The 14,404-nt window shown below is 41.6% G+C and overlaps 2 protein-coding genes across 2 annotated transcripts in view; one reads left to right on the top strand and one right to left on the bottom strand.

Annotated features, from left to right (window-relative positions):
* Positions 1-14,404, top strand: part of LOC308073270 (protein ABHD13-like) — a gene marked incomplete at its 5' end in the record, with an annotated part of 149,254 nt that overhangs the window by 20,446 nt on the left and 114,404 nt on the right. Inside the window, one exon of the mRNA XM_080412148.1 lies at positions 13,413-13,587. Within this exon, the coding sequence (XP_080268274.1) occupies positions 13,413-13,587 (175 nt within the window). The remainder of the gene's footprint in view (positions 1-13,412; positions 13,588-14,404) is intronic.
* The window catches only part of nalf1b (NALCN channel auxiliary factor 1b), a gene marked incomplete at both ends in the record, with an annotated part of 84,259 nt that continues 83,250 nt past the window's right edge, over positions 13,396-14,404 (bottom strand). Inside the window, one exon of the mRNA XM_080412605.1 lies at positions 13,396-13,697. Within this exon, the coding sequence (XP_080268731.1) occupies positions 13,396-13,697 (302 nt within the window). The remainder of the gene's footprint in view (positions 13,698-14,404) is intronic.

The following is a 14,404-nucleotide window of genomic DNA, read 5'->3' on the forward strand; positions in this document are numbered from 1 at the left end:
ACCGTAGCACCATCACTACACGTCAATGTTTATTCATAACTTCAGCCGTGTTGGCTTTGTTTTTATATTTCAAATTGTTTTCTCCAAAGTCTTTAGAAAGTTGCCAACCCGAATAATAGACTATTTTGAAAGGTAAACACTAGCTAAAGGTAATTTATTGTGGGTATCTATAGGTGTTACTGTGTGCTAGCATAGCTCCTGTACAACTCAGGCTGGCACACAGAAACACTTTAAAACAAGTTTGGGGTCATTTTAATGTCTACTCTGGCTTTTGTGTGCACCCCTGACAGTATTTAAGTTGCTTGATGTATTTAGATATTTTATATAAATGTTATCAAAATGAATATTTATAAAAACCATTGTAAGTAACTTCAAACTACATTTTAACCATGTTAGATTCATTGAAAACACATGGTGACTGATATTGTCCTTCTAATACGTGAGGTGGCCGTGTTTTTTCAATGATTATATGTGGGCCTGTGTGTGTGTGTCTGTGTGTACACAGTATATATGCAGTATATGTACACAGTATTTATTAATTTATGAATTCCATTCTGTCTGTCTGTCTGTCTGTCTGTCTCTCTCTTGGCAGCGTATCTCACGTGCGTGAAGGTGGCACACGGGCTTTCTCTGAGGGGAATGAAGGCATCGAGGTGGGACAGGTTTTTTGCTCCAGGTTCTACTCCGAAAGGCAGCTGGCGGTCCCTGTACAAACCACCCGTTGAAAAACAGGTAGGTGATCTCCAGTGGAGAATTGTACATGGTGGGGATGGCTACGAACAGGTATCTGGCACTACTAGATCCTAGTAACGGAGTGGGGTGCTTGTTGACAAGAGGAGACTGTGTTTCACTTGTTTGTTGAGTGTCCCAGACTAGGCTGGGTGTTAGACTTTGCAGAGGGGATAACTAACGCAACTAGGGGAGACTTTTTCTCTTGAAAGTTGAATTTTTGGTCCAAAATACAGCAGCAGGAGAAGGCCTGTTGTAACACTGGTAATGTTTGTGTATGGGACTGTTAAGTTGGCCATCTGGAAGACCAGGAGGAATCAGGTTCAGGGGCTGAGCCTTTGTTGATGGCAAAGGGGATAATGGCAGCTTGCATCAAAATAGAGAACGCCTACTACAGCCTGGTGGGAGACATTGTTTTTTTTACAGGTGTGGTGTGTAGGTGAGGCACTATGTACCGTCACTAGTGATGGCCTTACAGGTGGCTTTTTAAAAAAAGGGGGAAAAAAGCTGTTGTTTTAATTCTGTGATTGGATAGAATCGGTTGATTGTCACATTTTTTTTCCTGTACTTGCAAAAAGTGGCTTTGGAGAAAAGGTTTTAATAAAGTGGTCCTAAAAAAAATCTCTCTCTATCTCTCTCTCTCACTTGCTTTGCTTGCTCGCTCCCGCCACCCCTCTTTTTTCTTTTTCTTTCTCTGTGAATTATAGGGGGACTTGATAAGTGATTCAAATGGAGCTGTGGTAATCAGTAACTAAGTTACACTTATAGCGTGTGACTGATTGCACACAGTGACACTCAATACAATTCCACATTCCTCCTGTCGCTCACCACCCAGCTGCTAACTTAATTAGCAATGCAAAAGTACAGATATAGTCTATCAACGGGCTTCAAATTTGGCCAGCTATCAGATAGACAGGGAATAGCAATGTCTTGCTCTGAGACTGTGATGTGTGTGAAGCATTAGCAGTAGGCTATATCAACTTCTTAATGTTGTTTTGTCCTCCTCCTACAGTAGCCTACTTGTTATAAGATCCGAACATACAGAATGAGTCAAAGTCTTAACAACGTTATGAGGGAGCACACTGTTTTGTTTTGCTTTCCCAAAATAAGCATTCAATAGTGGAATTAAAAGCAGATGATAGGGAAAATCAGGCTGTGATTTATTTTTCCTCTTTCTCCGAGACAGGGGTCATCGCCATGCTGGCTTGTGGTGGACATTTTTTGTCAAAATTCTATCTTTGCCAATGGACATAAAAATGTGTGGAAAATTACATTACCAGAAACACACAAACCTTTACAACTCTGAGAGTGCACAAATGGAACCAAATGGACCCATTTGTGCACTCTCTGAGTGGGGGTCCTTGATGTGTCATACATAATGTCATAGTAAATAAGGGACAATGCATATTCTGAGGAAAACCTGGAGACTGAGACATTAATTGAGTCTTATGATCAAAATAAAGTTAAAAAACTAAAAATCAAAAATTTGCCACAGACAAGGCCGGACACATTGATGACCCCTGCTCCGAGACAAACAATAGCAACTGAGATCCAAGCAGAACAATGCGATTCAGCACAAGCAAACGGTTATTCTCTGCAGATTAGGAACGATTGATAGCATTCAGGCGACCAGAGCAGAACAAAAAGCAACCTGAGACTCTTGATTAAACTCAAGGCATCCTGAGTCAGTTCACTGCACACCACCCTCAGTGTTAATTTAAAGAGGCATTCCTTATGAACTATGGAGGGTCTATGGTTGGTCATGACTTCATATGGCTCATATCATTTAGGATGCCTACATTGTACTGCCCTCTTTTGGTTTAGAGATGTTAGTGTGTGGTACATTCTGACACTAACCACAGCAGTGCTTCCCTGTAGAGTAGATAATGATATACTCACTAACTGTCATCTTTCCTTTTTGGTAAAGAGAAGGGTTCTCTTTACCAAAAAGGAAAGATGACAGTTTACAAGCTACTAGAGCGATGACACATTTAGCATGATTGCTTTATCACTGTTATCATTCTACCAAGGTCCCACAGTAAGCAATTTTATTATTCTATAATAAAATCCCTGTTATTTGAGACACATATGCATCCAGTGTAAAAACTATTAAAAAAAAGCCATGCTACAAGTGTAGTCCAATGTAAAAACCATAAGCAATGCCATGCTACACCATGGGGGACGTAGTGCTGAGCATGTAAGTGAGCAATCTGGGAACCCATCGCCAACTGAAAATGAAAAACAGCGCCCTCTGCTGTTTGTTCTATGTCTGTTGGCTCTGGGGGGACGATAACGTAACACCAGAGCACAGGGAAACCGGTGTTTGTGATGCGCCTTCAGCGCATCACTTCCGGTTGGTGCGACTATGTTTTCATTCCCACTAACAATATTTCTACACGGAACACTAACACCACTTCTCCCAGAGAACATGGATCGTTTTGGTTATAAGCCCACTTGTTTCTATGATGAAAGAGTAAGTTAAAATGTGAATATATTTCCGTGGTTTTGTCTGCTCCGCGGACGCTATTGTTAAATTAGTTTCGGTTTGTTTCGAGGGGGAAAGATCGACGGACATGTGAATCCCGCCCACTACATTTGATTGGGTAAAGCGCGGCCTGCTTCCTGATCTGAAGGCACGCCCACTTGTAGCCCAGTGTGTACATGTTACGACGAGCCTTCACGACAGATTCTCACGCAGTGCAGAATCTGTTCTTGAGAGATTAGTAAGTGAGTGACCATGAACCACTATGATTGTGGCCGTATGTGATTGGAAGGTGTATAAGCGTGGGACAGACTTGACTTGCGTGCCTGCCTGAACTATTGCAGTGCTTCATTTCCTATCATCTAAGGACAAGCAAACAGCATAGGCTTCTAAATAAAGAGCATTTGCTGTATGTGCAAGCCGGTGGAAAGAGTGGATTCTGATTTGTGTTTTGGTTTGCTTTTGGTTTATTGCGCGATGTGTGTTTTTGCTAAGTTTTGTGCTATTTTTGCATGTTTAGTTTGAAATGATTTGGCTGGCTGGCTAGGAAGGAAGGAAGGAAGGAAGTAAGTAAGTAAGTAAGTAAGTAAGTAAGGAAGGAAGGAAGGAAGGAAGGAAGGAAGGAAGGAAGGAAGGAAGTAAGGAAGGAAGGAAGGAAGGAAGGAAGGAAGGAAGGAAGGAAGGAAGGAAGGAAGGAAGTAAGTAAGTAAGTAAGTAAGTAAGTAAGTAAGTAAGTAAGTAAGTAAGTAAGTAAGTAAGTAAGTAAGTAAGTAAGTAAGTAAGTAAGTAAGTAAGTAAGTAAGTAAGTAAGTAAGTAAGTAAGTAAGTACGTACGTACGTACGTACGTACGTACGTACGTACGCACGCCTCAGCTGCACCAACCAAGTTTTACTCTGCCTTGTCGGTGAGTACCTATCTGAATAGCACTGTCCAAGAAACCATTGGCCATTAGCCTGATTATCAGCCTGAAGCTGCGTGGAGCTTCAGTCCACTCAGAGAGTGGGCGGGGGTCAGGGTAGGTTTGGAACCAGGCTAATTGGCCATGCCAATACCCTGAAACTGAGTCGTCATTATATTGATTCCATAGTGGCTGAGTGGCTCCCATCCATAGGAGCCACTCACCGTCCAAAGCGCCACTTCATTACTGCTAATTGTATTGTGAGGTTGTTAGGTCGTATTTTAATATTTTTGTTTCAATGTAGTGTAGTTTTATTAGTACATTGTATTTTAGAAACCAGTCTAAGGGCTTTTATTATTAAACTTGGTATTTACCTTTTTTTTTTTTACAAATCTATTTTTTTTCCCAGACATTAAAGACAAGGGCATCATGTCAAATCTTGAAAACAAAAGAGGTCTGATTTTTCTTGACAAAAAACAACAACAATTAAACAAAACAAAGCACAACAGAACAAACAGAACAAACAGTAAAATAGATACTGTAATCAATGTACATGTTAAATGTAAGACATAAAAATTATAATAAAATAAACAGACAGGACAAACAATAAACAAGACATTCATTCATACCAGGGAACAGGAGGGGAGAAAAAAAGGGGGGGGGGGTTGTTTCTCTGCACAGAACACTAATTTGTGAGTTATTTTTCCATAGTAAGGATGTCAATGAGGTCCAGAAAGGTTATCACATTTTGTGAAACATCTTCAGAGAGCCGTTAAGGGAGAACCTGATCCTCTCAAGTTTGAGACAATATAGAATTTCATGAATCCATCTGTTATGCGTAGGAGGGGAGGGGTGTATCCATTTAAGGAGAATAAGCCTCCTAGCGAGTAAGGTTGTGAAAGCAACAACTCGGCGTGCGGAGATGCGCGCATTAAGCATTACAGGGATTCCGAAAAGGGCAGTGGGGGGATCCGGGTCAATTGGTTCACCCAACACCACCCCAAGGGAGTTAAACACCTCTGACCAAAACGCTGATAATTTAGGGCAGGACCATAACATGTGCATGTAATCTGCTGGCGATTGTTTACACCTATTACAAGCATCGGATCTGTCAGGGTATATTCTGGCCAGCTTTGCATTGGTGTAGTGGACTCTATGTAATATCTTGCACTGCAATAGTCTGTGCCTCGCACAAATAGAAGAGGTATGTACCAGGTCTCGAGCATGGTCTCACTGAACATCTGACATGGTAATACCGAGGTCCTGGTCCCAGGTAGCTCTCAGGGAATCTAAATGGGTCGAATTAACTGTAAAAATAGTATCGTATATAATTGAAGTAAGCTTCCTTTCACCAGCTCTAAGGGATAAAAAGGAATCTATCACAGAATCAGGTGGCCGGTTCGGGAACTGAGGGTTCTGACTTTTCACAAAGTGCCTGATTTGAAAAAAGCGAAACATGTGAGAATTGGGGAGGCCGAATTCAGCAGACAGGGCTGCAAATGAGGAGAAGACATTGTCAATATAAAGGTTGTTGATGGATCGTAGACCCGTGTCAACTGCAGCACTGCCTTACTTCAAATATTTTGCCAATGTTTTTATTATTGTCCTACGAACCTGTGATGCCTATTTAAGATTTTAGCCTAGCATCTATGTAAATAGGTGTCTCCATATTTATATTGAATAATCTAACACAATATTCAATTCCTTTCCAAAAAGTTATTGTCAAATGTATTAAGTACAGAAGGAGATGAATTCAAGTCACCATCAATCAGTTTATGTAGAGCATCCATCTCTATCCAAGTGATATACAATCATAGACTGCCATCTTGTGTTAGCAAATGGAAATACATGTGTTTTTAGATACATTTCTGGTGCAGAAGATTATTTCATCATTGTTTTGCTGCCAACATTGTTTTGCTGCCAACGGTCATCCTCATACTGTACTGTCACTGAAAATCTTGCAGAGGAATTGACGTTTTTTTCCCCAGCTACTCTAATCTTTTTGTTGAAACTGGAATAATAGTTTTTAAGATTAGGGTTCACTTCAATGACTTGCGGATAGAAACGAGTAAGAAGGCTGGAGAGAAGTGTTTCCAATACTAAAAGCAATCATTAGGATAAGGATATTTCCTTTTAACAGGTCGTTCATGAAAGTCCTTGCGGTCTTGTTTCCAATGAGAACCTGTGAGCAATTAGGGGTTAAGAGTCTTGCTCAGGAACAAATTTCATTTCATCGACACATATGCTGACCTGGCCTGGAATCGAACCTGGGGCAACCAGGGCCTCTGGCTCCCTAGGCGGGCTCACTAACCACTCAGCTATGGCCGCCCCATTAACCTACACTATTACATAACACTGTTGATCAAGTGGTCCTGCTACAGAAACTGAAGGGGGTCAATGTAGTCACTCACCAGTGGTTTCAGGTGTCGCAGTACCAGTCGCTCGATGTCTCTATATCATCGTAGCTAAAAAAAAAAATCAGTGCTATAGACCAATTATTTGTTTACTAACATTGAGACTGGACGCACAGGTGATTGTTTCACGCAATCAATTCCCAACCTGTTGTTTCGGGGTGCGCTGGTTCCAGCACACCCCAACCCCCTCTTGTGTGTTGGCTAGTGAGGCGCGTCCTAGCGAGACCTGACAGAATGGGTTTCATTGCGCACATACTGGTTGCACGTTCTTATCAGTGTGACGTCGTCTGTTAAGGGGTCTATAGAACACCCTTTAAGTCTGTGTGTGGGTTTTACAAATATTGAACCAATGAAAAGTATTAAAAAGCGCTTCTGACTAAACCTCCTAACTCCAACTTGTGGAGATAGTTGTTTTGTCCATCATTGATTAGAATGACTAAGTCAGACGAATGAACGGAATCTCCACATTATGGTCAAAAACCTCCTAACTCTACTTGAGCTGTACTTGGGTAAAGTGATGATAATAAAAGGACACATTCAAGTATCTGACACAAGTCACCATACCAACTTTGATGAGGTAGTATTGTGTTGTTCTAAAAACAAGTCCTTTTTTTTCATTTCCTGAAAAGTTAATATTTTGGACATAGCTGGTTTCTGCTCGACAGCAGAGATATGTGATGTCAGATGAACTGACCTGTAGTCATTGAGGGCAGAGGGATGTCCTTTCTGTGGTACCGGGACAATTGAGGAAGATTTTCACAGTTGGGGCACCCTCCCCAGCCTCAGGGAGAGCTTGAAGAGGTCCCTGAATGGGGCAGCTAGCTGCTTGGCACACACCCTCAGTAGCCATGGGTGGATGTTAAGGCCCACTGCCTTCCTCACGTTGGTCCGGGGCAAGCTGGCAGGTTGGGCATCGCCTGGGCCCCTTCCCAGAATGAAACATTTCCATAATCAGGCTGATGAAATTAAAGGCTATTCTATTTGGCAATTTCATTCAGAATGCTCTCTAAACAGTTTAGCATCCTTCCCATGGTCAGGGGAAGGATTTCTTTCTGATCTTGTCTTCATTCTATACCTTAAATTAATTAATTAATTAATTAATTAATTGGCTGGAGTGACCGAGGAAGATGCAGAGATCAAAAGCAGATGGAATCTAGATGGGATGCAGATGGGAATTAGCCAAAAGAAGAAGAAGATGTATTTATTTTTAGAATAAGGCTTAGGTTGAGTGATTACATTTTTAATGATATTGTACATTTGCCATCTCACCTTTACCTTTTAAAGGATGAAATCAGAATGGAAAAAAAATAAACATAATCTTTGTGTGTTCATTTGGTTTTGTATCAATGACATAGAATAACACCACAGAGGAACAGATTATATGTCTGTATTTATTTTCATCAGAACACAATTTTAATCATTGTAGCAGTAGTTTTCATACTTTTCGAAAAGATCATGACTCGTGAGATTGTTTTATAAATCATTTCATCAAAGTCGTTTGTAAAAAAATTAAAGAAGTTACTTGAACTAAAGCATCTATAATATTACAATATACCAGTAGTATAATAGTAATCATAATAATCATAATCATAATGATATTTCTATATGCCTTTGAACCTTGTTTTATAGTCATACTGTAAATCTTTCTCTTCCACACACACAGTCCCACAACCTCTCTCAACAAGGTTGTGAAGCTGAGGACAAGTCTATTGGTTAAGCCCCACGACATCCAATTTAACATCGATGATTTCAGACACTCAAAAAGAAAAGAAAAAAAGAAAAAAAGAACAGAAGAATATAAAGTAACATTGTGACACCAACTCAAAAACACAAGAGAACCTGGAAGCAAAGACATACAGTACATTGTTCAGCATACTAGGGAACATATTTACAACCAAAAAAGAAATGGGCTTCTGCATAGATCCACAGGATAGAGAACAGAACTATGGTGAAAACAGAGAAAGGCTGAGAAGGTAGAGACTGAAAGGGCAACATTTGTCTATATACCATGTGATGGTTGGTGCACACAGGGTTGGAGGTGTGGGGTGTAAGAGGCATAGTACGTAGACTATGTGCAGGGGGAAAACACGTAAATTTGTTTCTTAAGGTTGGTTTGTTGTGGAATGTTACAAACCATACCTTACAATTGCTACAGACTGTTGCTTAAGGGGGGTGGGGGCTAGAATTACTGTAATAGGGCCTTGCACAATTTCTCCTCAACATAATATGCAGAAAATTGACAGATGAAAACTTGTTAATACAGTATATGTTAAAAAAAAAGAATCACAGCAGAGTAGCTATTGTGTGCATGCCTACATTACTGACAGCAAAGTCAAATCAGAGAGTTAAGCCTAATTTGCACTTACATCGTACGTCTCCGCAAGTGACACTGTCATACAGCAAAGTACAAATTTGGCTTTACACTGGTGGAGTCTAATTCCATTAAGCCTGCTTCATACTTAGTGAATAGCAGATCTACAAGCTTGTGTGTGAGCTTGTAGACAGCAATTTTCAGTGCACGGCACCTGCCCACAGATAAGTATAACTCAAGCTTTGCTGTTTGGAGGAAAGGTGGGGCACAACAATGTCCACCCGTGGCTCAAAGTTGTCTTGAGAGACCATGAGGGACAACACATTTTGTATGCACAGCACTGCCCCCCACACAGGCCATGGTGAGGATGCATCACTGCGAGTAAAAGCCCTGCATTGCTTGCGGATGTCAGGGCAGGTATGCTGTGCATACCGTACGTGCCCCAAGGGTTGGCTTGTGATGAGATCATTGGTTTAATCACATTCTGTAATGAACACTGACTCGATGCAATTAGACAGGATGAAAACACATGCAGCATGTCTGTGACAAATCTCTTACACTGGTTCATGGTAATCGGGTTGGATGTTCGCTGCAGGGTATGGGGCAAAATATTGCTAACATGGCAGATTTGTATGACACTTCCCATTCCCGGTAGCAGGATCTTCAGTGTCATCTGCCTGTTAGCTGCTGCTCTCTTGGCCAAGGGAAGGATGGCTTGAGGTTCAATATGAATTGAATTTATTCCACCCCATATAAACGCGTGCATCGGCCTTTAATTTTATGGCAGCCTCCACTTAATTTACCCTGTAGTTCTGACAAACAGCCTCTGACATGAGTCATGATCTGCCTCATTTCAATGAGGGCAGCATTCCATGGCATTATATGTCTTATGTCCGTGCAGAGCTAAAACCTACACCTATCAATCTATTCTATGCAGCTTTAAGGCCGCTGGGACTATTGAGGGGAATTAATGTTGCGTCTCCTGTGGTTTTTAAGACAGGGGGTGGTTCTGCCACACCTGCTGGCCCCAAGGTTATAGCAAGACTAATTGGCTCTCTAGAGAACTGATAGCAATTAGCTACAGCTTCACCACTTTAGCACAGACCCTTGTGGAAACACATCCTCATATCCACACAGAACAAAACACTAAAATATTTACGCACATGCATAGATACATGTATACAAGTGTGTGTGTGTGTGTGTGTGTGTGTGTGTGTGTGTGTGTGTGTGTGTGTGTGTGTGTGTGTGTGTGTGTGTGTGTGTCCAAACTAAAGAGGCAAACACACACACACACACACACACACACACACACACACACACACACACACACACACACACACACACACACACACACACACACACACATACACATACACATACACATACACATACACATACACATACACATACACACACACACACACACACACACTCAGAATATCTGCTCTTAGGCTTATCTTATAATTGTCTGTCTGTCTGTTTTTCATTACGTTTTGATACCAGGCAATTGGTTAGAAATCCAAAATAGCCCCATCTGCAGTTGGCCAATAGAACATTTCTTTCATGTCACTGCATGCATGGGTGTGCAGACTGAATGACAAAAAGCAGGTATGAATTGTGCGCAAGCAGGCATTGATGATGTCTGAAGGGATGATCAGGGTCTAAACAGTACACATTCCTAACCAAGATTGTTTCTATCTGGACATGGAGTTGAATGATATGCTTTTATGAACCTGATATAAAACCGGTAACAACAATCGTGAAGACACATCAGACCTTGAAAATGGACAAAAAAATGGACACCTCAGCATACATGTAAATAATCAATAGACTTGAGGGTGGACAAACGGTTAATCCTTGTTAATACCTGATCTCCCAGCCCAGTTTGTGAAAGAGACGAAACATCTAGAAGGTAAGAAGAGGTCAGCCCTTGAGTTCACTGTTCTTTTCTCTTCACGCCGGTTAACATTTGGATCGTGATCTCCAACATCTGCCAACATCAGGCCACAATCAGGCCATGCTGCCTGCTTTTGAGTACACGCACGCACGCACGCACGCACGCACGCACGCACGCACGCACGCACGCACGCACGCACGCACGCACGCACGCACGCACGCACGCACGCACGCACGCACGCACGCACGCACGCACGCACGCACGCACGCACGCACGCACGCACGCACACACACACACACACACACACACACACACACACACACACACACACACACACACACACACACACACACACACACACACACACACACACACACACACACACACACACACACACCAGGTCACACCCTTTTCCCCAGGATTATTCCCCCTTTAATGTTCTCCAACCATATAGCGAGTGAAATCCGATCTGTTCCTGCAGGTATACCAGTAATAATGACACATACAGTATGTCGTATAAGACATAAAACATGTGGGTGCGCCATGTATTAAGTATTTGGATGCACATGTAGTATATATAGTGTGTTGATGCCAATGTTTGTACTGTATAATCTTAATAAGCCCTTTACTTGATGAGACACAGGTTGGATGTTTTGATGGAGAGAAAGTAGAAGACAGAGGACATGCTACAGGAGTTGTTAAGGGAACAGCTCTAAGTGGGACTAAGGACACTCAGTAAACAAAAGAGGCTGCTCAAAACCTTCAGACAGCCAACACATGCAGTTATTTAAAATAGCTTACACATTCTGGGGAAGTTAAAATAAAAAAACAATTTATCTATTTGCAGGTCTTCCTCTATATAGTGTGACAGGAATAGGACTATCATATATTTCTATTAATAGGGTCAAAATATTTTCACACTACTGTAAGCAGTGTGCTGTCTTAGTGAGGCATTACATCGTATCAGTGTTCCAGTTATGAAAATAATTAGTTATCTTTTGTTTTTCTTTACCAGTGTGGGAAGTACAGTTTACCAGTAAATACAAGCTCTTAAAGGTAACATCCAGTCATTGTGATTCCTCAAAAGAAATAAGGTTAAGGGTACAAACAATTAAGAATAAGTTGGTTTAGAAAGAGTTATTGTAAAACAGGGGAAATTATGCTAAAGGACCATACCGCCGTCAATACATGTCATTCATTGTCTATTCTCATATAGACAATATCATACATAAAGTTAGACTATTTACCCATCATGGTTTTATTTTTAGATTTCACATTTTGTAAACCATTTTCCATAGTCAGTAAAGCTTACCTGAATAAATGAGTAACTGTTCAACTAAGAAGTTGGATGTGATTGGATGGACGGTTGGTTTGAATTTGGTTCATAAATCAATTTGGCTATACTTCTCAAACAAATCCACAATTTAAAATGCATTAAAAAATAGCACGATGTTCGCTGAGTTGTATTATCTATGTCAAGCAAGTTTCAAGTCTCTGCGAGCTGATTGTACTGAAATGAATGGAATCCAATGGCTTCCTCCATCAGAAAACAAACTGCCGTACATGCTTTTTAAAATGGTCTGCAGTAATGTCAAGTATGCTGTGAGTCATAGTCAATTGGATAAACATGGCAGACTTTAAGTGTGTTCTTTCAAGTTGTTTTGTTGTCGCTACTTAAATAGTGGTGTAAAATTATTGATATTATGCATTCATTCATTATTCATTATTGTTCAAGTTGGTGTATGTGGTGAATAAAGTAGAGAACAAGGATAGAAACCAGCTCTCTGAGGCAGAAGAGACACAGAGGACTGTTTCAAATTGCTTTAAACTTTGCTGTCATGAGATGGACCACATTTTTCATGTTTGATATATTCCTCCTTCTACTGGCATCCTTCTAATTGTATTGAATAGCCTGGACACACTATTTTGACTGGATAATACCTTTAAACTCTAACAATAAGTTAAGCTCTTACATCTCGAGTAAGAATGGGGAAAATAAGGAAAAGTTTTAGGGTACCCACACGTGCACACATACACATGCACTCCCAGTCATACACCCATGTGCACATGTGCATGCGCAATCAAATGCGCACACACACACATACAAATTCATACAATACATATAAACACGCAACACACACACACACAAACTACGCATTATGCATTATCTGTCTTATTTAGATAAATAATTTTCTTCCTGTATGACAGACCAATAAACAAACACAAAAGGATGAACATTAGAAAGAGAATATGATTGTGTTATTCCATAGACAGCCAGTGCAACAGAAACCCAAACTGGAACACAGTGTAAAAAAGCGCAGTGAGAGAAACTCAGCAGTGAGGAAGCCTTTCCACTCAACAAAAGGCTGTGGTATTTTCCCCTTGTTCTGCGTAAGGAATCATTTTAGTCCCTTTGTGTGTGTGTGTCTGTCTGTTGTTTGTGTTTTTTTGATTGATCCGTGTGTCTTTCGTCGCCGAACGTTCCCACATGTTCCTGTTTAGTTTTTTTGCCAGTGTAAAGCGTAGAAGAAATATCCACAGGCACACAGCTCCCAGCCGTTCCAACAACTGTGACTGTATTTTTCCACATGGGTTGCCATGGCGAGGGAATCCCCCTCACTCCGCCCCCCCCCCTCCCTCTTCCTTCATCTCTGGCAGCCCTATCACTCTTCGTTGGCAGGGCTCTCCTCCAGAGGCGCGATGGTGGGGAGGCCCAGTCCTGTTGCATTGTGGGAGGCGGAGAGGCTGGCGACGGTGTGTAGAAGGACAAGGACTAGCAGGCAGAGTTTGAGCCGGCTGTTACACAGTCTGCAGGCTGCTGAGGAGCTAAGGGAGGTCCGGTGCTGGCACGGCGGGTGAGTTCTTTTCAGGGTCCCCCGGGAGCGGTTGTCTGCCTTCAAGTCCCACCGCACGTCGCAGCACTCTGCGTCTTTGTCCACACCTGACGGATAGTCCTCCAGCAGCCCTGGGGCAGAGGAAAACATGGTCACTGTTAGAGGAACTGGACACATGCGCAGTCAAATTCTCAGAGATCATTTAGCCACTTGAACCCTAGCATGCATATTCTGGGGGCACAACGCACTGTAAGCTTGTGGATTGGTGATTTTTGGTGTAGAGGGAAAAAAGAGGGGCTTATAGTATAATAGACCCTTGGGGGAGTCTAGTCAACAAAGTATATAGGGTTTAAGAAGTTAATTCTGAGTGTGTCAAAATTAAGAGTTACTTCTGTCTGGATCACACATCATCCTAACCTCTATGGCAAAGGGTGATTTTCAGCCCACAAGCTCAGCACATTCACTTGCCTTGGGACCCACATTTGTCAGAAAATACTTGTTCTGAATGTTCAGATTAGATTATGTACTTAAATTATGTCCTTCTCTGATATGCAGTGTATGCTTTGGCAGCACCAGTCTTACTATCTTCCAGAAGCTTTGCAGCAGGCAGCAAGGTGTGGCCTTATGTTTAAAGAGGCGGTGCCATAATGAAAAGGCCACAGTCCATCGATAGCTAATTATCCTCCCAGGAAGACGGCAAATGCTTACCTGCTCATCCACTGTAAATTCCTCTAGATAAGAGCATCCCCTTAATGACTAAATTGTAAAACCTGGACACTTAGAGGAAAGCCCTCCCATACCACACAGATATAACAACAGTGTTGTGTACAGTATATGA

This window comes from Gymnoscopelus braueri (assembly GCF_963280865.1).
Source record: "Gymnoscopelus braueri genome assembly, chromosome: 18".
NCBI classification, from domain to species: domain Eukaryota; kingdom Metazoa; phylum Chordata; class Actinopteri; order Myctophiformes; family Myctophidae; genus Gymnoscopelus; species Gymnoscopelus braueri.